Source organism: Leptinotarsa decemlineata, unplaced genomic scaffold (assembly GCF_025532065.1).
Source record: "Leptinotarsa decemlineata unplaced genomic scaffold, Ldec_3_MD MMD2_tig00026330_RagTag_RagTag, whole genome shotgun sequence".
In the NCBI taxonomy this organism is placed as follows: domain Eukaryota; kingdom Metazoa; phylum Arthropoda; class Insecta; order Coleoptera; family Chrysomelidae; genus Leptinotarsa; species Leptinotarsa decemlineata.
This window is the reverse complement of record NW_027412690.1, coordinates 3991065-4016814: the sequence shown is the minus strand read 5'-3', so window position 1 is coordinate 4016814 and position 25750 is coordinate 3991065. Positions and strand designations below refer to the sequence as shown.

Below are 25750 nucleotides of genomic sequence, written 5' to 3'. Positions count from 1 at the left end.
TGTAGCGAGCTAATATAGTCCGTTTGGTTTGACCAACGTATTTCTCATCACAATCCTTTCGGTTTATTTCGTAAATCTCGGACAGGTAGTACTGAGGCTACTAGCATATAAAAACACTACCATAGTGGTGAAATTTGGACATGATGATCTTCTGAGGACGCTAACTTTGTTAGAGAAACGCCCGTCGAGAGGCCGTAATTTTTGTTCCTGTGTTGAGAAAGTATTTTCAACATTTCATTCCAGAGGTTCCAGTACGAACTATCAGGTATCGAATTTGTAATTCTGTATCTGTATTTTCTGAAAAGTGCAGTTTTCAATTTAAATGGAAGCTAATATATTTTTTTCAGTCGTTATCTACCGTTTATTCGAACCATTTTGAATATAAAGAATAAATAAAATAAAATTTCATATGTAGATGAATGGACTAATAATTTATTTCATTATAATCTCATACAAATATATCACTGCTCGAATTTTATTATTTACGACCATGACTCAATATTTTTCGTTATTATTTGGTCTCCCCCATGAATCACGATCCTTCCACTTATTTCTTGGAAAACTGGATTTCTGTGTCTCAAATAATCCATGAAAACTTCCAAATCAACTGATCCTACTCTCTTATTTTTCAAATTATCAGTCAGTACTTTGAAACCATCGCCTCCGCCCGTTAAAAACGACGGAATCACTATTTTGTACAATTTATCCATATCCAGATCTTCATAGACAGGAACTGTGCAATTGTTACAACGCACTTTGATGGAAACTACTCGATCGTTCAAAGATCTTGTTAAGTTGTAAACCACTTGCAAACCTGAAAAAAACGAAGCCCTAGTTGTATTGAAGCTAGAAATATATTCGAACAACAAAGATATCAGGGTGGTCAATTATAAATCTTTATACATGCAGCATGAACTTGTGCATCCAAAGTTAGTCAACGAAACAAGTTCACTAACAGCAAATTTATTAATTGAATAGAACTGGCCGATACTTGATGAAATCCATATTGAAAAACTAATCAATACAGTTTATTGTATGATTTTCACTATAAAAAGGTTTTACAAAAACCTCGACACGTGTTCCGCTATACACTAGCTTCCTCAAGCATAAGCAGTTTATGCTTGAGGAAGCAATAAACTGTATTGATTAGTTTTTTTAGCAAACTCATTGAATATTCTATAAATACATGAGGCACATCATCACAAACGTGTCTATATTCGTTTTTGATTGATTGCGGAAGAGTCAAGGAGTCTTCATCCCGTAGAAAAATGCAAATAAATATTGGGGGGGGGCAAAAGGTTTTCCATGTTTAAAGACATAAACAAGCAGAACAAATCAATATCCACAGAATCAATTAAATCACTACAAATCCGACACATGACTGGAAATTTCTCATTCAGTTTTGGTTTACTCTAGCATCTGAAGGAGTTTTCAAATGTTTACTGATTATAATAAATATATCAAGATATAAATCCATAACAAGTGGTAAAAAATATTTGGCCAAACGGGAGTATACTCCTATTTTTTGAGGAAAAGACTTGCACGTGCTCATATAACAAATAATGATTTGAGCGAATCTATTAAAAACAATAAAGACAATACCGAATTCATTCTCAGGTAGATCAGAAGTACTTAACTTGACTTGGCTTCAACTTCACTTCGAAGTTGACTTCAAAGGGAGAATATGAATTTGTCGGGAGCTCTAATATCTGGGAGTGATACAAGATCCCAAGCTGATTTGGAACCAACATCTAGAAAGAGTTGAAAGAAAGGCGGAGGTAGCGGTGGTGCTGTCCAGGCGCACATGTGGAAAGGGGGGGGGGTCAATTCTGACTGAAAAACTTACCAAGTTATATGAGATGTTCGACACGAATTTCGCGGGTGAAGTTTTGAACTGTGAAGAGTGGATAATTAACAGTGATCCTGAGAACATGTTCGGTAGAAACAGCTGCTAAACAAACGGCTCAAAAACCGAATATGGAATGGGAGCTGGAATATACTGTGCGGGGAGATATGCAGGTAATATTATTTTGAGGCCTAAACGGACAACCAGGCTGAACTTGCGGCATTGGCAAACCCAAAAGTGACATCGAAACTGATCTGGAAATGCCGGAACTGAGGAAATTGTTCGACAGGAATACATTGATGAATGAATGTTTTATTTATCATCGGATAATCAGATTACAATGTATAAGGAAAATATAAAAAATACAGATTACAGAAAATATAAAATATAAAAGAATAGTATGGAACATGCTAAAATTTTTACACGGATCTATATATACATATACATTAACATATACATACAAGTTCTCAACTTTTGAGAGTTGTCGTTCGTATGGGGGCGACAGCTGATTAACGGAAAAATAGATTTTAAAACAGATTTTTTGTAAAAACATAAATATACACACACAGATATATACCTACATACACAAAATAATATTATAATGAACCCACATCAGGAACCAACTATTTTATACATATATACACATATACATACATATAAACATATACACACGCATACATATACATACACATACACATTTATAATGTTCAATTTGTCACAATTTCAATTTTGTTTTAAACAACTTTATGGACGAAGATTCTTTGATTTCACGAGGAAGTAGATTGAATTCAACAATACCTTTGAAAAAGACAGATGTCATCGAGAACTAGCTTTAGAGGTTGGTTTTACATAGAAATTCATATTACTTGCAGTTCATGTTGCTCGATCATGGATATTGTTCACAGGAATCAATTGACACTGTAAATAATTGGGCAGTAAATTATTTATCATTTTGAAAATGAAAGTCATTGTTTGAATATAATGATTTTGTTTCACATTAAGCCAGTTGAGGATATCTTATATAGATTTTATATTCGTGTACCTGTTGCAACCAAGGATAATACGCATTGCTTTATTTTGTAGGATTTGCAGTCTGTCATAATTAGATATGTTGGTGTAAATTATAGAACTGCAATAGTTGAAATAAGGCAATATCATAGTATTGTACACAGTTATCCGACTAGACTGAGATGGAGATGAAGTTATACGTCTCATGAATCCAATTTTTTACCTATTTTTTTCGAAATATAGTCAATATGTTTATCAAATTTTAGTTGGGTATCAATTACGAATCCCAAATAGCTCATTTCCTGAACCCGTTCAATCCGCTGATCATATATCTTGATATCTGATTTCATACTTAGACATTTTTGATACAGAGAATTATTGCCAATAAGCATATATTTACTTTCAGTTTCATTAACTTTCAGTTTATTGATTTTAAATTTATAAAAAAGTTGATCTATTTCATCATTCAATGTGTTCATAAGATCAGCGAAAATCGCTACTATTGAAGTATATTAAGGTATTATCATCAGCGAAAAGATGGAATTTACCAAGCATTTACCAAAATCATTTACATATAACAAGAATAAAATAGGACCTAAAACACTTCCTTGTGGCACACCATAGTTGTTGAGGTGGCACTCTGACTCTATGTTTGCCATTTTGGTTTTTTTATTGCCCAGGTAACTCGTTATCCACTGTATTACTGAACCCGAAAATCCATATTTCTTTAATTTCAATATTAATATTTCGCGATCGATTGTTTCAAATGCCTTTTTCATATCTAGAAAACTGCACATGTTCCAACTCCAGATTTATCCAAAGCACTCTTCATGTCTGGTGTAACAAGTTGAAGTGCTGATTCACACGAATGAGATTTACGAAATCCTGATTGGTACGAACAGATAATGTTATTTACATCAATATATTCCATCATTTGATTCAGTACCGCTATTTCTAAGATTTTGTCACAAAACGGTAACAAATTTAATGGTCTTAATTGTTCAGCTAAGTTAGTGTTCTGAATTTTTGGTATTGGAACTATTGTTGAAGTTTTGAAACATTGAGGTACTTTTCCCTTTGATAAACTCAAATTGATTAAATTCAGTAGTGGATAACCAACAATATGAAATACATTTTTGATAACTTCGAGACCAACTTCATCAGTACTATATTTTTTTCTTTGTGATTTTATTATATCATGTAAGTTTTGTAGGGTCAAAGGGGTGAATTCAGACATGTTTGACAAATAGTTTGGCACTGTAGCGAGTATTTCATCTTTTTCTACATTTTCTGGACTAATACTAGTTATTATATCTTGTACTATTTATAAAATACTGTTTCAATACATTTATGATTGTTATTTGATCACTATAAATTATTCCTTGGCAGTTTAGGCAGGATTACCTTTATTTCCGTCAATTTGTTGTTGAAAGAAATATTTTTTTGACTCTCTCATTGTTTTGACGACATTATTTCTAGCCTGTTTATAAAGAATCCAATCTCCTTCCTCATTAGTCAACACACATTTTTTATATGCTTTATTCCTTTCATCAGTAGCTGATTTACATGCATCATTAAACCATTGTTTATGATTTGTCTTCATTTTTTTGAAGTCGTGGGTGCAATCATATCAATAGAAGAAACAATATTCTGTAAAAAAATTTCTGAAAGAACATCATCGTCACTATATGTATAACCCCAGTCTTTTTCCACAAACATATTTGTTAGTTCGTCATAATTTATTTTACCATGGAGCTTTCTAGTTCGAGGCAAGTCCGATTCTTTCGTACTTCCATCACTTATTAAATAATCTTTTTCAGTATAAGGTGCCACTTTGTAGTCATTACTAAAAACTTGATCGATAACTGAACTGGAGTTCAGTTATCCTTGTATATTCCGTAATCTATTGTTTCAATCCGTTATTTTCAAGTAAATCTTTCAGTTTTTTTCCATCGATTGAATTTTTATCATACTGTATATTAAAATCTCCAGTAATGACTGCAATATCACTACCGTTAAGTTCAATAAATTCTTCTAACGAACTCAAAAAGTGTTAGAAGAAAACTGACATATTACCATTTGGCGATCTGTACAGCACAGCAATACTACAAGTTGAATGATGGAAATATATATCACCTGATAAAATCAAAAAATTTATATCAACAGCAAAGGACTTAATGTTTGTGAATTTCAACGAATCTTCCACACACATTTTAGCATCCCCTGTATGTCTACTACTCGAGTTACACCGTGCCATTTTATACCCCTGTATATATAAATCATCATTATTGATTTCTTCAGTCACACATGTTTCTGATAAACACATCACTGAAGGGTTGTATCTCATTATATAGTCCAATAGATCATCTTTATGTTTACAAAAACTAGATATATTCATATTGATTATATACTGGGTGCCAGGACACTCAGGCATCGCAGGCAATGGAGAAGCTGATGAGTGTACCAGACACAGATCATCAACTCCATCTTCAGGCCCTGAATCAACTGTAGGGGTACCAAAGCCTTTGCTATAGTCTATAAGAAATTAGAGAGTACTGGGAAATCATTCCTGGGATAACACATGGGAAAACTTTTTTAAGGGGACCGTCCAAGCAGAGAAATGAGGAACTGTTTCAACAAAGCAGAGATCGGCTCAAACAATATTTTCGGACTGGGTATCATGGAAAAGTATGAGAGGAAAGCGCAATAATACCTTGAGTGTTTTCCGAAGACTTGGGGGAGAGGGACAAGCAAGACGGTTCCCAAGTAGTAGAAAAAAGACGACAAGGTTGATCGTTGATAATATACGACACGACTTTCATCATTTATGTTATCCGATCCAACATTTTTTCTAGGGTTTTGGGAATGTATATACCAAGAGTTATTCCAGAGGACAATAGAAAATGGTCTAGGAAAGAAATAGGTTGCAATTTTTAAACAATATTAATCTTTGGTTGTACCATTTTCCATTGTTCTTCAAGGCTTCAAGACTTTAACCAAATCATCTAATGAAATGTTGCCTAGCTGCTAATCAAAATTATGAAATGGTAAAAGACTCAGCTTCCTTCTCAATTATTTACGTTAACTTTTTCAACTTTTCTGATTCAATATTAGGATTTGAAAATGTCCATTTTGTAAAAGTAGTATATTTCTTCATTAATACTGGTTATAGAATTCGACTCACCAGATAACTGAAGCAAATTCAAACTGCTGAAGACCCTTCCGTAAGAATAACCAGCAGTGGTTAGCTCCAATAGTTCTTTCAGATGTTTTCCTTCAAGCTCACCGATGTCGATTGTATTCCCAAAGGGTTGAGCGGTAACAAGATCGTTATAAGTTATTTCTGTAATCAATGATAATAATGAACACGAGAGTTTTCTCATCGACAAAAGTTCCAGAATACTATTAGATGTCGCATGGTAATCCATATCTCGTACAAGTTTCTACTTCTGAGGGATATTATTGGAGGTTTTTCCCAACACCAAACCATTATTTCAACATCTCGACACGTGTTTCGATCACCAAGTGATCATCTTCAAGAAGAAGATCAAACTCTTGAAGATTGTTGGGAAAAAACTCTAGTAATATTCATTGCTACACCAAAGATTCCAAGCAGCAGATTCATTTGTGTAAAAGCGATGAAAAAACATATTTCAGTTCATTTTTCCAATCCTATCAGATGAGACAAATTAAAATATAGGTAGTTACCTCCAGGGTGTATGTTACTTCGCAGACCACCGGCATTTATGAAACCAACCGCAGCCTCAGTCCAATATCCTTTAGGAGCTGATTGAGAATACTAAAAATAACAAATTATCCAATAGTTTGTTTTCACAACTATTCTGATTATTCATTAGGTACAATAGCCCTCTGGTGCTATTGCTGGCAAAACAATAAAGAGGTAGATGAAACTAAGTTAGGTTTGCATTATTGAGAACGAGAAAAGTGTATCATAACCACTTGAAAACAAATTCAGAAACAAACGGAAATTGGTAATTTTTCTTATTTAATCTTTTCAGTTGAAACTTTCAGATGAGTGGATGTAGATCCACTCATTTTGTTAGGATTCATCAAGATTCCTTATGTTTTGAAGAAGACAGATAGATAGATGTGCATCGACCAACTCGGTGAATTTTCCAACCTGAATTGATCCACTTTTACCTACCCCTGTTATTCCTAAACAAGGATACACTCTGCCTAGTTTTTTAGCAGCAGTTGCTTGTTTCGTCTTTGACAACCAAACCAATGAAGCATATTCTGTCATTGAGTCTAGCCGAAACTTCATTTCTAGGTTCAGTCTTCTCATGTCTGTAGAAATGACTAGTTAGCATCAATGCTTCTTCTGCCTTCCTTTTTATCCTGTATAAGTTCCAGATCATTCTGGAATCATTTCCAGATATTCAACCTTTCCTGACCATTTCATCTCTTCACCTCGGAGATTTGTAGAGATCTTGATCCTTCTATCCTTGGTCCATTTGGTGAATGCTACCTACCTCTGTCGATTTGGATAACCTCATGTTCAGCTCTTCTTCCTTGGTTCATACTTTAGAGTCGGTTGCATACGTTACTCCATTTATCTTGGACTAGGATGAATAACTCGTCTGCAGAGCATAGTACTTCATATTCATTATGGTCAAGAAGAAGGGGTGACTTGTTCATCACAATGGTAATTGTAATCCTGAATAATTGTAGTGAAATCAGTAATTTCTTGAAAACTCAAAGTTTGTTTGAACAGGGGTTAATTGATGAGTACAAACTCCATATATACCACTTGAAAATGGTAGCATACATACCGCGAACACCATAGCATCTGTTACAAAATTTCCAAGAGAGCACTCCTTGTAATAACATCCTTCAACACTTAGAGATACCAAACTAGACCCTATCACAACATCACCCTGTGCATCCACAACCGCTTTCCAAGGAGCCAAGTCTTGATTTATCTGTTCATCTGAAACGAAAATTCCAAAACTTTATTGTTATTGGTTATAGAAGTCTTACAGAACAAAATATTTGTGATGTTATTAAAGATATGAATACTACGCCTTGTGTGGAAATCCAATAATGGTTTTGATGACGTAATGAGACAAGTATTCTGTCCCGAAACCGCAAAGTACACCATTGAGGATGATACTGTTCTACGTTATAGCATTGTATATCAATATCAACTCATATGTCAAGTTGTGTAGCGTTCCTATGAAATATATGTTTCAATTCCATAACGAACGTTTGGGGTGCTAACTGAATGCGAAAAAGTAATTTTCCTTTAATTAAGAGTTCATGTGAAAGTAGTTATTTCGAAAGGGTTTTTTGATCTACTTTGTATTTAGAAAAATATTTTGTGTATGATTTACATATCTCCACAATGAGTTTTTTTATTGTTGTAATTTTCTTTCTTCTTTTCTTCAGAAATTCACAAATTTTTCGTTCAATGATGGAGAAGTAGAAAGCCAAAAAGTTTTTTTCCGAAAAATGATAATTTAATCATAAAAGTATATGATATTTTTTTGTTTAAGTAAGAAAATGTATCATCTGAGACGAATAGAAGATAATAACCACTTCTATTATTTTAATCAATACAGAATTAATATTTTCTCAGTTTGTGCTCTGATAAGTTATCCTTTTCATCAATACATTACAACGTGTATATTTTTGAGTTGCTCGAACACTTTTGGTATAGTTCAGTCATAGACAGTTTCCAACTTTTCCGTTATTCAACAAAGCGTTTCTTATAGATTTCATACTTTTTATGTTTGAAATATTTTGGAAGAAAAGAAAAAGAGGGTTGAGATCAGAACATCTAGTAAATCACCGATTAGGACCATGCATTTTTATCAATCTATGACTAAACGATGCGGCCATAGAGTTGTTGATTTTGGAAGTCATGTTAGCGTAGGTACTGAGATACAGAAATTTACATGTTTCCTGAAAACCAACTTTAAAAAGAAAAGAGAGGTAGTAACAAACAACTTCATAGAATTGAAACAAAAGTAACTGGAAAATTCTGAAATGGGTTTCAAAGATATTTCGAATTGTCCAGTAATACATTCTTCAGTCAAAACCCTTGGGTTAAATGGGTTGAAAAATATTGATAACACCTGTTTCATGAACAGCATAATCTAATGTTTATAAAACACGAGATGATTATTGGAATTCATAAAAGATATCAATAGTATTTCTAGTATGGAGGGTGCTTTGATCAAAGCGTTTGCAGAAGTCATCAAGGAGTTGTGGTCAGAATATTCATTTGATAGACTAGTAAATACAGCCTCCTTAAAAAATCAGATTCAAAGTTTTGCTCCTCGATTCATGGGTAATTCCCATCAAGACCCCCAGGTGTTTCTTCATTGTCTTTTAGAAAGTTTACATGAAGACGTTAATATAATTATTGAGAAACCTAAACCAATCTTAACGGAGATAGAGGAAAATTGAGCGACAGTGGAAATGCACAAGAGTCATGGATCACATATTTGAGGATTCATAACTCTAAGATTGTAGATAATTTCGTTGGTCAATTGAAATCCACGATGAAATGCACACACTGTGGACACTCATCAGTAACCTTTGATCCTTTCTGGGATTTGTCTCTCTCCATACCACAAAGAACCGACCAATTGAGTTTGTGGCAATGCTTGAATTCGTTTACGAAAGAAGAAACTTTGGATGGAAATGAAAAACCGACATGTTCGAAATGCAAAGAAATGAGAAAATGCTCAAAGTCCCTATCAATCCACAAGTTTACCCATATTTCAGTAATTCATTCAAAAAGATTGTCTCCAACGGAAAGATTCAGGGGCAAATTGAATGATGTCATCAAATTTCCTCTAGAATGATTGGATATGAATAATTTTGCAGCAGAAAATGTGGTTACTTGTTGTTATAATCTATATCCACTTTTAAATCACAGTGAGACTACTTACAGGGAGCAATATACAGCTACTACAGACACCCGTAGACACGCGTGGCACAAATACAACGATTCACTCGTGTCACTAGTTTCACCAAAATCGCTTGTGAGTGGAGAAGCATACGTCCTCTTTTATGAAAAGGATGGAACAAAATCGCACCATTCAGATAACTGAAGGAAAGTTTCTTTATGGAATTATTATTTATCTGTTGTTAAGTTCAAACAACAAGTTTTTTGTTATTAAAAAAAAATCATTTGTGGATTTTGCTTAGTAGATTTCGACTGTTGAAGTTCGCTTGTGCACTTTCCTATGACACTGAATGACAATACCGCAGTTATGTCAACGAGTTGGAACCCGTTGTGAAACCACAGCGATCACTTTTCTCTTTCTACGAATGCATACAGTTTTCTTCAACATTGAAGACGACATCTTATCAAAACACTTGATCCTTGCTTTTAACACGTTCACTATTTATTTAAACTTCATTCTGCATTTTTGTCTAGTTTTTCTCCAACTTCTCTTTCGTTTCCTTCTCTTTAAAAATTACTTAATTACTATTCTTTCAAGTTATGTTGAATATATGTCATATGAATGTCAGATCCTTACCATCAAAATTTAATGAATTTCATAATCAGATTCTCATTGGGGAATATGATATTGCGGGAGTAACATGGATGCATGCAGGTATTGTCAGCAGTAATGTAAGTTCTTCTCCTTATATATTTTTACGCAAAGACAGGTTATCCAGAAGCGGAAGGGTAGGTATTTTTCTGAGAAATACTTTCAAATATGAAATTATTTTGAGTCAATGCAGTGAACAGGTGGAATGTATTTGAATAAAATTAAACGTGGGTAGAAATAACTTTATAGCTATCGGTATAGTTTATAGGCCACCTAATTCGAACTTAACATTATTTTTAGACGAAATTGAAGAAATATTTACCAATTCATATTCAAATTACAGTGATATAATATGTTTAGGTGATTTTAATATCAATATGTTAGATCCCAGTTGAAATAACTCAGAGAGGTTTCAGACGGTATTAGAAATATTTAATTTCAGGCAAGTTGTGTCGAAACCGACAAGAATTACGGGAAGATCTTCTTCACTGCTAAACTTAATAATTACAAATATTGATACAGTTTATAAAATCAATGTTATACACAATGATCTTTCAGATCATGCATTGACCGAGGCTCAATTTTCCTTTGAAATTGAACCATTGGGATTACTATAAACAACTGAGGAATTATACTAATACCTATACATTACGAGAAAAAGGCATATTCAAACCACAAACTACCTAATACTGATAGTAAGGGTAGATGGCAGGAACTTAAGAAATGAAAAGTTACGAAAAGTAAAAATAAAGAACTCCCTGAAAACTTGAATAATGTAGGAGCTATTAGCGATTTTATTTCAACTATGTCTCAAAGAGATATCCCACTGGATGAAGACTTACTGCGCTTTTATGGCACGAACAGAAAAGAAGGTATACGTGATCAATTCATTTTTTCACCAACTACTGAAGATGAAATCTTTAGCATCATAAATAGCATAAAATCAGAAGCATATGGGGTAGATTAAATCAATAAAAGTATTATAAAAATTTGTTGCCCTTTTTCTGATGCATGGAAATGTGCAAAAGTTATACCTCTACCAAAAAATAATCAACCACAAAATTTTAATGATTTAAGGTCAATAAGTATTCTCCCGACATGTTCCAAAATTATAGAGAAAGTAATGGAAAATCAAATGCGCCATTTCATTAATCGTTACAATATTTTGCCACATAAACAGTCAGGTTTTAGAAAAGGTTTTAGCTGTGTAACAGCATTATTAGAGATCGTAGATGACATAATTGAAGCTATAGATAAAAATGAAGCCACCATTTTGATTCTGTTGGATTATTCAAAAGCATTTGATACCATCAATCAAAAAATACTTTGTGCTATATTACATTTTTTTTTGTTCAGTGATGCATCAGTGATGTTGATATCATCTTATCTAGATAATAGATTACAAAAAGTACAGATTCGTGATATCTCTTCTACTTGGAGAGAAGTTAAAACAGGAGTACCCCAAGGCAGCATTTTAGGCCCACTGTTCTATACCCTCTATACTGCCACATTCATCAATAAGATGAAGTCTTCTAAATATCACCCTTATGCAGATGATTCTCAATGATATTTATCTTTCAAATTTTCAGATATAGGTCACGCAGTAACCGATATAAATTTTGATTCAAATACGATTCTAAAAGTGACCACCGACCATATGTTGAAAATCAATCCAAACAAATCAGTAGCTATTATTTTTGGAAGTGATAGCATCAAAGAAGAAGTCAAAAACTACAACTTGAGAATGAGAAACTCTGAGATACAATTTAGACCGTATTTAAAAAATTTGGGGTTGATTTTAGATCATGAAGATTTCATGAACATATAACCTACAAACTTAAAATTGCTTATTCATCACTGAAACTAATATATCCCCATAGACAATATTTGGATGTAGATGTCAAGAAAATGATATGTGATTCATTAGTTTTATTTCATTTCAACCACCGTGACGCTGTTTACCATTCATGTTCAGACAAGAACGACAAGTGTCGCATACAAAAAGTTCAAAACTCTTGTATTAGGTTAATATTTGGTATCAGAAGAAGGTCCAGAATTTCACACAAATTAGCAGATTTGAAGTGGTTGAATATGTTTAATCGTATTCTTTAAAATATTCAAATATAGGAATCCTCCCTACTTATGTCTTATAGAACAGATATCCATAACCTGAATTTGCGTAAAAATACAGTGCTTAACATTCCTGTACATAAAAAGGAAATATTTAAACGATCTTTTTCCTATATCTCCTCCACAATGAATTATCTCCATAAATGGAAAAACAATTGTTTTAATATGTCAGAAACTGTTTTTAAAAGTAGGTTTAAACAGCATCTATTCAGCATTCAGAATAACTAGGTCCGCGGCGAGAATCCTGAAAAAGGTTTTATCTATTCATGTATCTATATCTTTATATCACCTTCTCTTTTCTTTCCTTTTTTTTTCTTTCGTCTTTTCTTCTCTTCAAGCCCTCATTTATTTACTCTTATACATTTTCGGCATTGGTGAAAGAGCAGACGCGAATGCAAATTCGCGGTTTGAACCAAAAGCCATTTGCAATCAAATACAAAGTGTTTTTATTTTTCTTTCTCTTGTATTTTGTTTTTTGTTATTATCTTCTATTTTGATGGGCAATAAACTTATTATTATTATTAAGTCGCAAACTAAGAGGTTCATCATTCAGCACACATGAATTCAAGGCCCAATAATCATTCACTTCACAGGTTGGGAAAAATCACAGGTTATTTATTCTGACGTGTCCTAAGATGTATCAGAGCTCCATTGAAAAGGCCCAAGCGATGCAACCTACTTAGTAAAAAAAATATATGTATTCGTTCTGGAAAATCTCAGCAACCCTACTCTATCACTCAACCAGTTCCTCACAACGAATATAATAAAATTGAAAAAAAGAACGAAGTAAGTGTAGATAGAAACTGTCCATTACTTGCCAAATATGGTATCTTTGGTCCTGGTTCGTTTTTAATGGGAAATATTTCCGTTTTCTGTCGATTCCATAAATATATTCGTGGGTAAGAGAAATCGTCGGCACTTTTCACTTACGTTCATTCTCATTAAACACAACTAAATCCAAACGTTGACTCAACCAAGCACTGCCGATGAGATATTTGGCAAACATAACTCTTTGAGTTTTCAGATAGATTACATCTTCGTAGGGAGAGTCAGCAGGTTAACTGCCATCACCAACCCAGCTTTCATTACTATTTTCGATGTTCATTGTTCATTTGGCTCACAGCATAATAGTTCAGGTCTAATACTAGGTCATAGACTCACAAAAACTAATTCAACTTTTCAAAACCAGGATCTTTTCGAAAAACCAGTTTTTCTCAAAACCCACCTTGTTCGAAATAAGTATCCAAAAATATAGGTGATCCAGAATAATCAACAACCTCTCCACTTTCGTCCAGGAACACTGTTATATTTCCCAGGTATTTGCAATAGGCTGAAGCCTGCGTAACAAGAACATTATGTCCATGTTTACTTTTCACAATCGTCGGATACGGGCCTTGAACAATGTCTGGCCCCGGGGATTTATCTGTAAACGAAATAATTATTCTACAAGTTGAAATGAATGATTTATGGAAATTAAAACATACCACCAGTGTACAAAAAGGTATGTGAATGCCCTCCAACTACGAGACTGATTTTTTCGGTAGCATTAGCTGCTATCTGCTGTTCAACGTCGTAGCCAGAATGAGACAGGACTATAATTGTGAAAACTTGTTCTTCTCTTACCAACCGTTCGGCTTCAGCGTTCACACTGGCGGATTCGGGAAAAAATTTTAATTTTCCTGTGTCAGAAATTTCCTGAAAAATTAAAGATATAGTTCAATATTATTAGTAAACAAAAAAGAAATTGAGCTATAATTTTTGAGTTACACTTTCAGAATCATATATGATACAAATTGCATGCACTGCACTGATCTTCAGATCAATCTGCTGGACAACGAGAATTCTCTACGAAGATGAGTCTTACAAAATTAACATTGATAAGATGGATGACTACAAGAATTGGTGAAATCGTCTTGTCTGATCCAACAATGATGAGTTCTGGCTGATGATTTTATTGTGTATGACGAAGAATGCTTGACTTTTACTACATCATGATCACTTTTTCATAGTGACTTTCAAATTTTCTTTTTCCTATGGATGCAGTAGATTCGTAACCGCAGAATTTTGAATAGTTTTTCCTATAGAAAACGTGCCTCGAATCCTGGTTTGGATCCATCCTTTGAAAATTATAACCCCTTCTCCAAAGTTATATCCACTGAGTGACTTCTTGTCCAAGTTTCGGCCTTCTCGACTGTAGTGAAACAAGACATTGAAGGTTTCTTCTGGTTTGGGTGTTGCAATGCATCCCAGTATATCACTTAGGCAGAATTAAAAAATATTGTAGAGGACAGACTGGCAGAGAATTCAAAACAAATTAATAATGATGGAATGGTCCCAACAAAACACCCTTAAGGCGCTCTAAGAGCGGCACCTGTGCGAAAGTAGCGATTCACGTTAAATTTGAATCACTGGAAAATAAATTAATTTGTAAACGCGTTATTCCACATAAAGGCAGTTCTTCAAGTGAGATACTTCTCTAACAGTGAAATTCGAGGTTTACTGAGTTGAACCTCAAAACGATGAGCAGTCACAGTCCGTCGTGTTTTTCTGATATGTACCGCTTTTGGTGGAATCAAATGTGCCAAGTTATTTGACCAACTACCGTGAAAAAAGAGAGACAAATCTCCAACCTTACATCGATGTTCCAGACTATCAAGGTTGCCGGTAATGATCGCATCTACAATCAAGTGGATGGCTCTTCTCTGCATGAAATCCAGCAGCTTCAAAGTGTGATTAGGGGCGGAGCTCCATACATGAATACAATACTCCGAAGAAGCATCAAAAGTTGCTGAGGTGTGTATACAGTTTTCTGGTTCGGAACAGTGTTCCAAGCTTTTGAGAAGCAGCCTTTGCAATTCCAGAGACATGATTGTGACAAGACATATTGGTGTCCATTTTAACCCCCAACAAACTTATCGAAGCAGATAGTGGAATTGTTTGTTCTGACATTATTACATTCGGTTCAGCATTTAATTACTGGGTACTTTCAAGCTGATTCGAAATCACCTCTAGATAATCATTGAGATAAATATGCAACCTCCTGCTGCCAGTGAAGATGTGCATCCGTAGCCAATGTCCTAGAATCCAAATAAAATAACGAGAAAGGTGCTGTCGTCAGCAAAGCAATATAATTAATTCTTGTTTTCTTTCCAATAAGTCGTTAATGTAAAACACAAAGAGAATCGTAGACAATATGGATCCCTGGGGAACACCAGCATTGATGGTGTTTCCCAGACATATATCCATCGACGGTCACTCGCCGGGAACGTTATTTTAGGAAGTTGGAGAGCTATACACAAAAATGATTCAACAAGCCATAGCATCGAAAATTGACCAGCAAATCCTCATGCCACACACGTTCAAAGGTCTTCGAAATATCAAGCGCAACAGCTCTTGACTATCAATGTTTCTCGATTGCGTTATTCCAAATATACGATGGAAGGCCGTCTGTTGAACTTTATTTTCGAAAGCCATAATAATAATAATAATAATAATAATAATAATCATTTATTGATGCTAATATACAGCAGTATTTACACAAGTCGAAAAGAAAAGAAAAAAAATACGTTATTCGATAAAAATTTACAATAAATGCATATAAACAGTATACTTGACAACTAGCACTTACAGATATAAAAAAAATGATGCACAGGCATTGTTAAAAAGAATTAAGTGATTTAATGCATGTCCCTAAAGTTATTTTGAAGGTACTCCTCAGTGCTATAGAACGCTTTTCTTTTTAGGTATAGTTTTATTTTGTTCTTAAACTGTGTGAAAGGTAAGTTTTTTTCTTCTTCTGGAAGGACATTGTACATATTTATGCAATGATAGCTAGTTCCGTCTCTAGTACGGGAGAGTCGCAAATAGTTTTGTACAATTCTTTGACTGTTTCGAGTAGAATAGTTGTGTAAATCGCAATGTCTACTATACATGTTTTGATTTTGTTTCATATACAATAGACATTCCAATATGTAGACACATGGCAAGGTAAGTATACATAGTTCCATAAACTTTTGACGACAACATTCCCGGTAACCTATGTGTGCTATAATTCTGATGCATTTTCGCTGTAAACTAATTGCTTTGGATGCGTGGGTTGTGTGGCCCCAATTTAGTATAGCATATGACATAGCTGAGTGAAAAAAACTATAGTAAGCTGTCATTAATACATTATGAGATACACTATTTACTAGATTCCTTATTAGATAGATAGTTTACCCGAGAGGTACGCAATATGCTTTTTCCATGTCAGTACCGGATCAATATAAACGCCTAGGAATTTAACTGGTTCAGAATTAAAATAGCTGTCAGGTAAGTTTCGTAGCGTAAATATTAGCATCTGAGTCTTACTTTCATTTACGCTCAGAGCATTTGTCTCAAACCAGAACTTTACTTGTGAAAGTGTGTTATGCATATCACGTTGAATTACTTCTAAAGATTGGCGTTGTATAAGCTCAGTTGTATCATCTGCAAATAGAATGGATTCAGCATATTGTTGATCGCTCAAGATGTTAAAGACTTTCAAATATTCAGATTATGGTGATTTGCGGCTTTCTCCTACGGATAATTTACATTCTGATAGAAGTAAAGTTGACCTTTTCAAATATAATCCCCTCGACAGAAAACTGAAATCTTACTTATTAAAAACAACAAAGTTAATATATTGCAAAGCAAGGTGTGGACTTTAATTGCCGAATGAGAAACTGAGATACCAAATGAGAACATTTAGTTGAGTTCATCAATGCAGTCTTAGTTCAGCCTGGCTCCACTAATAAGATCTAAGGCAGAACTAAACAGTCTTGTCTGATGTAGGCTCATGTTTGTATTTTGGTTTGTTATAGTTGCCTTTGGTGAGGCTGTGTTGGGTCACAAATAAAGTTGATCTTGAATGATTTGGTTTCATTGAAGCGATTTCTTTATTTATCTGAGTGGTTGCAGCCTCCATTGAAAAACCAAATACTTAAAGTCACTCCAAGATGTCAAACTTTCATTTACAAATAATTTGTTTGTTATAATCCCCAGACTACTATATCACTTTCTTGATGATATTGATTTGAGTTGCAAGCGAAAAGCCTTACTTGGATACATTTTTAAAAAATCTATAACCAATAAAGTTCATTAGTAAAAACGAAACTCACATCGCAAGTAGACGTAATGACCCCAATAATACCAATTTTCTTGCCACCCCTCTCAATAATAGTACTTTTCGTATATATTCCTTGAATGTCAGGTTCCAAACTATCGTCTATATTCGAAACAACAATCGGATGTTTCAAGGCTTTTATATAAGGAACAATTCCTTTGATTCCATCATCAAATTCATGATTTCCCAATACCTGCAACAAGCCATAATACTTCAATCAAAATTATTCAATAAAGGTGAACTACAAGAAGTTTTCAGTGATCCTCTTAATTCATTTATGTTTTCACTCCTCAACTCTTACTTCTGCGTCAATCGGTAGCTTGTTCATGAACTCTTGGGTGACATTCCATTTTCCAACGTTGTACCAAAGAGTGCCTTGAAAGTTATCACCAGCATTCAGTAACAAATAATTGGGGTTGTCTTCCAGCATCGTCATTATCTGTTTGTACAACCTGGAGAATCCACCAATGCATTTGTCCATGTTTGAACATGAGCCTCCATCGCTACTGGTTTGTTCAAATCTGAAATGAACATGAAAATTCAGGGTTACTTTTTTCTAAGATTACTCTGGCTGGGCCCTGTCTCCGAAGCCCCGATACATTCGGAGAGCGCGCCAGCATCATTAACCAATTACTAGTTACCGTGGGGTAAGTGATCGTTAGGGTCAAGAATCATGTGTTCTGAGCAAAAGCAGTAGGCTAAGAATGACAACCTTCTGCATTTGTTAGACTAAGGTTTATGTCTAGTGCATCAAGCCAGCACGATTTTGAGATCCGAGAGTAGAGAAGACAGCATTACATCAAAGACTCCAATAATCCTAACAACCATCTTGAGATCGTGGTATCGATATTTCATCATTGTTTCCTCCAGCTTTCGACGGACGATAATCGTTTAGCCAGGAGCTGAAAACTCCAAGACGAATATCGTTTTGTTCTGATGGTTGCGAAGAACTACATCGGGCTCATGAGCTCGTACGAGTGTGAGAGTAGAGAATGAAAAGTGTCGATAAATTCGAATTCAATATCCCCAGCAGCGTAGGACAAAATCGATGCTTCGTCAATACCGTATTAGTGCCGTAGGTGGCAATAAAGTATACTTTCAGGGCCGCGTTATTTCAATTGATGTACAGATTCACTGAAGTGTAGGAGACACCATCCTGACAGGCCACGATGAATCCCTCAGTTTCTAATTTTAGCCCACAAGACCTGAGGAAAGCGAAGATTAAGTGCTTTGATAAGCTGGGGTGTTCGATTTTGTTGAAGAAGACCTCATGCATTGGCTAATACTTGTCTTGCCGTAATAGTGAAGTGATCTCTGCTGCTTTTATATGGGCCTTTTGCTAACGGCTTCCAACTTAGTGACAGAATTGAGATCATCTCATGCAGTGTAGTAAATCCGGCACGGTTTTACTATTATTATTATATATACGTATCCCACTGAAACATCTACGATTTTATAGCTGGGTCACCAATAAATAATACGTCATTAACTGTCTATCAAGCCTTAGTAACCCTTTCGCTATTTCCGTGTTTGGTTTATTCAAATAAAATTCGGCAGCTACTGTCACCAGATGCGAATTTCTCCACATCAAATTTTGGATGTCAGGCAAGTCCGAAAGAGGCTTGAATTCCGCCTCCTGCACTAGAAGGAGGTCTTTAGTTGCAGAGAGAAAAAATCTTGAAAAAAAAAATTCTCAGATACTTCCTTCCACGAGGTTACTATGGTAGATTTTGAAATAAAAGCCTGCTTAAAACCTTCAGAAGAAACTATATTCAATAATAACTAAAAATATTTAAAAAAAATTAAAACATAATAACCATAAATAAATATCAAAAAAAAAATTAAACTCAATATTCGTGCCTTCGCCGGAAATTATTACTATAATATACGAGAGTGACGAAATACTCTAACTTGGCCGATGATTTCTAACCGCTAAATATCTATAATGCAATTATTAGGTCCACTCTGTATACAAATTTATTATAGCTAACTCCTTCCCAAAATCATAGAATGGTTAGTACACAACATGTATAATTAACTCACCGCAGCTTTTTTCCTGCTCGTCCCCTATTTTAAAACTTTTGCACTACACTGCTCGATTTTCGCTTCAGAATAAAAGACAACCCAAAATCACTCTAACTGCCTGTTTTCAAGAATAAAAGAATTAGATTCCACCCAGGAAAACTATCTCCCAAAACAAAATATACCGCCCTTGATTGACCGTCAAGAGGACCCTTCAAACTCACTCCCAAGTTTTCGAACCTCCTCAAAATTAACGCAGACCCACTTCATAAAACAAAGATTTTCGCACAACTCCCAGACCGCTACCTTACGCGAAGAGCTCCCAGAACCCTCTGTCTTTTCTCCTTTCAAAAAGCCAGCAAAATCAAATCACAAGACTCTCGCCCCTCGTTTTTCTCAAACCGTTATTTCTTCATCGTTGCCCCCGTACGACGTAGGAAAAACATCTTTCGATGTGTTCTCAAAACTTTCAATTCATGGGAAATTGATATGCCCTTATCGAGTTACGTAATAATTATCTCTGACTGGGCATCTCTTCAAGCCGATGAATAGTGTTTATCTTAACACTCTCGGTCCCTTGGCCATAATTTAACGTTTTATATGAGACAGTTAGGGCGTTTCAAAATAATCTGAATTGAAGAAATATGTCTCTTTCCGAATTTAGAATTTATATTATCATACATAGCTTTCGCTAGGTATTACAGCAGTGTCGAAAGCTAAATCAGCCGCTCGAGCAGTTGCCCTAAAGATGAATGCTCCAACTCCTGCTCTCTCATGGTCACGGACCATGCAAAGAAGGAAATCCGAACTCCTGACAACTTTACAGGTTCTATCCAAATTCAAAAGCCAACGGCCTTCCTGATGTCGGGAAAAGAACAATCGTGAAACGATCGATTTGGGATAAAAACTCCTATTGAGGTGCATCATTTTTCGGGTCTTTACGTCGTTTACGTTTGATACTGTTCCTCCCGAGTCCACTTCACTACTCCAAACAAGTAGAGTAAGATTGGAACGGCAAGCGTATTTATTGCAGCAACTTTGTTCTTGATCGACAGTTCCGGTGGCCAGATCTGTAGGGGTTTGTACTGATACTTGCCGCGGACAGAGTTCTTCACTACTGTTACCTCTTGAAGTGACGTTACTCCACCCCGAGGCATGTATACATATTTTCGGCGCAGTGAACCAAGAATGACAGCCTTCTGCATCTGTCCGGCTAAGATTTCTGTCTTAGTGCGGCAGGCCGGTATGATTTTAAGATTCGAGAGTAGCGAGGGCATCATTCCACCAAGGATTCCAATAGTCAGAACAACCATCTTGACAGAGTGGTCTGGATAAAGTCTGCGGAGTTCGAAGAGAATATCTCGATATTTCATCCATTTTTCCTCCTCTTTTTCGGAGATATACGTTTCGCCAGGAGCTGAAAACTCCACGACAAATATAGTCTTCCTCTGGTGGTCGAGAAGGACTACATCAAGCTTATTTACTTGTATGAGCCTGAGGGTGGGTGGAGTAGTTCCAATAAATTCGGCACTTCTGGTTCCCCAGAACGGATTCAATATCCCTCGGAGCGTAGGGCAACACCGGTGTCTCGTAAGAGTGCCGTAAATGGTAATGTAGCACTCCTAGGGCCTTGTTATGTCGATGGATATAGGTCGAGAACGCATATGCTGGACATGCTGAAAGTAAGTGCATTAGGATCTCGGGTGCCTCGCGGCAGGCCCTGCACATTGTTTAGGGAACCTCTATACCCATCACGCGACTGTGGTAGACTAAGACATCATCCTGGCAAGCCATAATGAACCCCTCAATTTCCGACTTCAGCGCACTAGACCTGAGGAAAGCGGAAGTCAGGCGCTTTGATAAGCCAAGGTCTTCAATGTTATTGAAGTCGTCCCCATGCATTGGCTTATACTTGTGTTTTCGCAGAAGTGAGGTTATCTCTGCGGCTTTTATATGAACTTTTTGCTGAACGGGTTCCAACTCGGTGACAAAGTTGTGGTCACCTCGTTCAGTGTCAAAAACTAAACCGGGTTCATCAGCTGCTCGGACAGCTGCCCTAAAGAGAAATGCTCCAATTCCTGCTTTCTCATGGTCACGGACCATGCATAGAAGAGGATCCAAACTCCTGAGTACTTTACAGAATTCAACATCGTAATATGTAAACGTTAAGAACCATTCAAAGTTTGTCCTGCAGATTTATCATCTCAGCTTAGAAATCGAGATAAAAACGTCAAATTGATTGCGACATAATTTATCTAATGCTAATCTACAATGACAATGAACAGTACCTATACTTATTATTAATAAGTTGAAAATTATTTTCATGTCTAATTTAAAACAACGTTTGATGAGACAGATAGTATATATTCAGAAAATATCTATCACCGTTGTCATTCATTTTGTAGCACTTGGAGTCCTCGCAAGTCTAACAATGAGTCAGTTGGAATGCGATACACTTCGTTTTTAATGTGTTCTCATAAAACATCGAATGTATTCAAGTCAGATGATCGAGGTGGTGCAAGGTTCAAGCTTTGTTCAAGGATCGTGAGGTGCTCAGGGCAGGTTCGACAGTAAAGCTGATTCATTTCACCACTAAGGTGGAAATTTACTGAGCCCTCAATTTTTGAAGCTCAAACCAAGCTCAAATATACATTTGAATTCTGTGGCGTATTTATTTTTGAAGTTGGAATTCATTCATCTTTTTCAGATTTATTATATATTATACACTTACTAGTATAGTCAAAATGAACGGTATTGTGCATACTTAATAGTGTCGGCGCTCTCAAAGGCCAAAAAACCAATACAGAGAAATGAAACCGCTGTCAACTAGTCCACGTGGACTGAAGAATTGACTGTTCTTATTGGATCATTTTTACTAACCGAGTATTATGATTGGCTGAAGGGTCATAAAATTAAATTTGAATTCATGTTACGGTGACGAATAGAATGCGAGGATGTTTATACCCGGTTTGTTGTCGATGTTCAGTTCAGGAACTGATCGCGATTTGAGTGTTGAAATTCGATATTGGTGCAGTAATAATTACTTGAAATTTTGTTATCTGTTTAAAATGTGGCGTCCTTGGACAAGTACTAATAGTAATATCGAGTGTGATAACAACGCAGACTTTTTCCTGTGTAGTGATTCCAATAGCGATGGTGAACAATGCGAAAGAGAGATACCCTTGAATAAGATTCGGGTGCATTTGAATATTGAAACATAGACAATGTGCTTCAATGTATATAACAATCTACATCTCAAGTTTGATTTCGAGAGAAACAAACTATTACAATCAACATTATATTTGACCGAAAACCCTTTCTCAACTGTACGTAAAATAGTCAAAAAAAACCTTATGAATGCCAGACGCGATGTGATATGGGATTATCAAAACCTTTAGATGTTCATCTAATAAAATCATTGAAAAAAACAATATACGACTGTTACAAAAGCAATAAGATTCCTACAACTGAAATCATAAGGAAGAAATTGAATACTTCCGGCCATAACATGAGCTGCTGTGACAAAACTTTTCAGAATTGGGTAAAGAAACTAGGATTTAGATTCAAAATAAACAAATCTCAAGCAACTAGACTGTTGATAAACTCCAGACATCACCAGAAGATGGCAAATGAGACTTTGCCGAAACGTTGTGAAAATAATCCTTATGAGGATATATATATATATATATATATATATATATATATATATATATATATATATATATATATATATGTATATATATACATATATATATGTATATATGTATGTATACATATATATTTACATATATATATATATATATATATATATATATATAGGACAGTCTTTGCTGACTAGTTTAAAACAAAACTTGGAAATTATCTTTGGGTGATCAGCAGAACGGAAGTGTACTCTTATAACACAAGTTATTCCAATATCTCGATAAAATTCATTATCATCTTCAGGGAAAAGCTACAAAATTTTTGTATAATGGTGACACAATTTAAAAATTATTAATATGAAACAAGTTCTTAAATCACCTCACTGAATACAAAGAAGAATATTGAATTAAAATTTACTAAAAATCGTTATTTGTTTTAAAATTATGGATTACCGGTGAAAGCCATGTGGTTGAAGAACAAAGAGAGAGACACAAAACAATTGACAATGTCAGCTGTCATGTAATTCAGTTTGAAAAGATGTGTTTGTTTGTAGATGATAAAACTATGGTGCAAGTGTGATTAGAGACATCTGCTGTTCTGTAAGTAACTCAAAGAGAAAAACCCAAAAATCAAATATGTTGATTAATTGCCTACATCCTCATTAGTATTGAGGAGAACAAGTGAAGAGGTGTTGTTAAATTAAAGTAAACCCCTGCCATAGGGAGGTTGGAAGTTTGTTAAAAGAGAAAATATTAAAATGTTATGAAATTATATTAATGAAAAACCATGATTACTGAGAGCACATCTCTCAGTCCGTGATAGCGTATTGTTATGTGGTAGCTGCTATATGCAAAATACTGAGTCATAAATACAATCAAATTGGATATTTTTTTACAATGCACATTTTAGAATATCTGTCAAATTCTTGGAAAAATTGATACAATTGTCGTTTTAAGTATTTAATATAATATACATAAACTTTGTCTTTCACACTGAGTAATTTGGACGAATCGTTAAAAAATGATCACGATAAGATTAATTTAACGCAAGGCGGCGAGCCATTACGCGTCTTATCTACTGTAAGACGATGGGGGACGATTCGCGGGGGTAGAGGGGCGGTCTAAGCAATGAAGCGCCATCACCGAGAACATAATCCGAACGCGGGAAGAAGCGTGAGGGCAGACGTTGCTGACGGTTGTGTTAGTTTTGCGAATTTTTTCATGGGTAACATAATTCTTTTCTCGAAGCTGTTCATTACTTAGTGCAGTTGGTTAATTTTTTCAGGTACTGCATTTTTAAAGTAAAAATATAAAATACTAGCTGTTGCCGCTCTTATATTAACATGGCATCCAGAGCTGCTGGACCTAGAATCTTGAAATATGCAGGTAGGTTCTTTGTATAGCGTAAATAAGCATCAAGAAAGGCAATCAGGAATTTTCAACCCCAAAGGAGAAAAATAGGAGTTCAAAGATTGTATAGAATTTCTTCAGTTTTGAAGTTAGAAACCTGTAGTTTTGGGTTAATGAAAAAATATTGTATCTATTTGTTCAAAATGGTCTGCCACGAAACTTAATGTGACAAATCAAATTCTACGCGAGCGAAGCCGCGGGCAACAACTAGTAATACTATAGGTTTTTGTTCAAATTCGACATTTTTCGAAAATGTTTTCTTCGTATTTCAAAGCTCTATACCTTTTAGCTGTCTCCATATATTTCCTAGAACAAAATAGCAATTTGAAATAACAATTCGATGAGGGCAGCCTCAACTCACCCACAATGTAGGTTAATGGGCTGAAACCTATCAGAAAACAACTATTTCTCTGGCTAATACCACGAACGGTGTTGGATTATATCGGACAGGCGCCAGTGCAGGATTCTTCACAGAAGTAGTTCATGCATATGCTGTTGGCGATACAGATGCCGGAATCGATTTTCAATTATTGAAACGGGCACAATTGCCTGAGGCTGCCCTGAACGAATTGTTTCTATTTAAAAAAATTCAGGGAGTTCCACCCTTGTTAAAAAAGTTGAAGATTCTGTAGTGATTCTCAAATCGAACTTGTTTCCCATTCAAACAAAATAGTGCTTTCGGATTTTTGCCGTAAGTTATGCCTTGCTGTTTGATTTTGATAATCCACTAAGATTAGATTTGAAATTTTGAAAAATGTAATAATTCAAGTAATTGGATGAAGTCCAACATAAAAGTGTTCGTTGTTAGGTACTTGCCTGGCGTGAAAATCATTGAAATGTACCACCGATAATTGGAAAGGCTTGTTACGGTTTTCAGATACTGGACTTGCATTTATCACAAATAAAACGTTAGAAACGAATAACACCGCTGATAACCTTAGCATTGTTGGAGAAACACTCTGCTGATACATGTATGAATGAAACTGATTAGTAAATTTCAAGTATCGTTTCACTGAAACCA

At 35.2% G+C, this 25750-nt stretch overlaps 1 protein-coding gene across 1 annotated transcript; it reads right to left on the bottom strand.

Annotated features, from left to right (window-relative positions):
* Window positions 1–412: 412 nt before the first annotated feature.
* On the bottom strand, window positions 413–25750 carry LOC111512017 (apyrase). Its single transcript, XM_074182980.1, has 9 exons — window positions 25546–25750; window positions 17958–18177; window positions 17652–17849; window positions 13998–14208; window positions 13739–13936; window positions 7648–7805; window positions 6563–6653; window positions 6039–6197; window positions 413–814 (listed from the first exon to the last, which is right to left on the bottom strand). The coding sequence occupies exons 1-9, from the start codon at window positions 25698–25700 to the stop codon at window positions 483–485; spliced, it is 1722 nt and encodes a 573-aa protein (XP_074039081.1). The 5' UTR covers window positions 25701–25750; the 3' UTR covers window positions 413–482.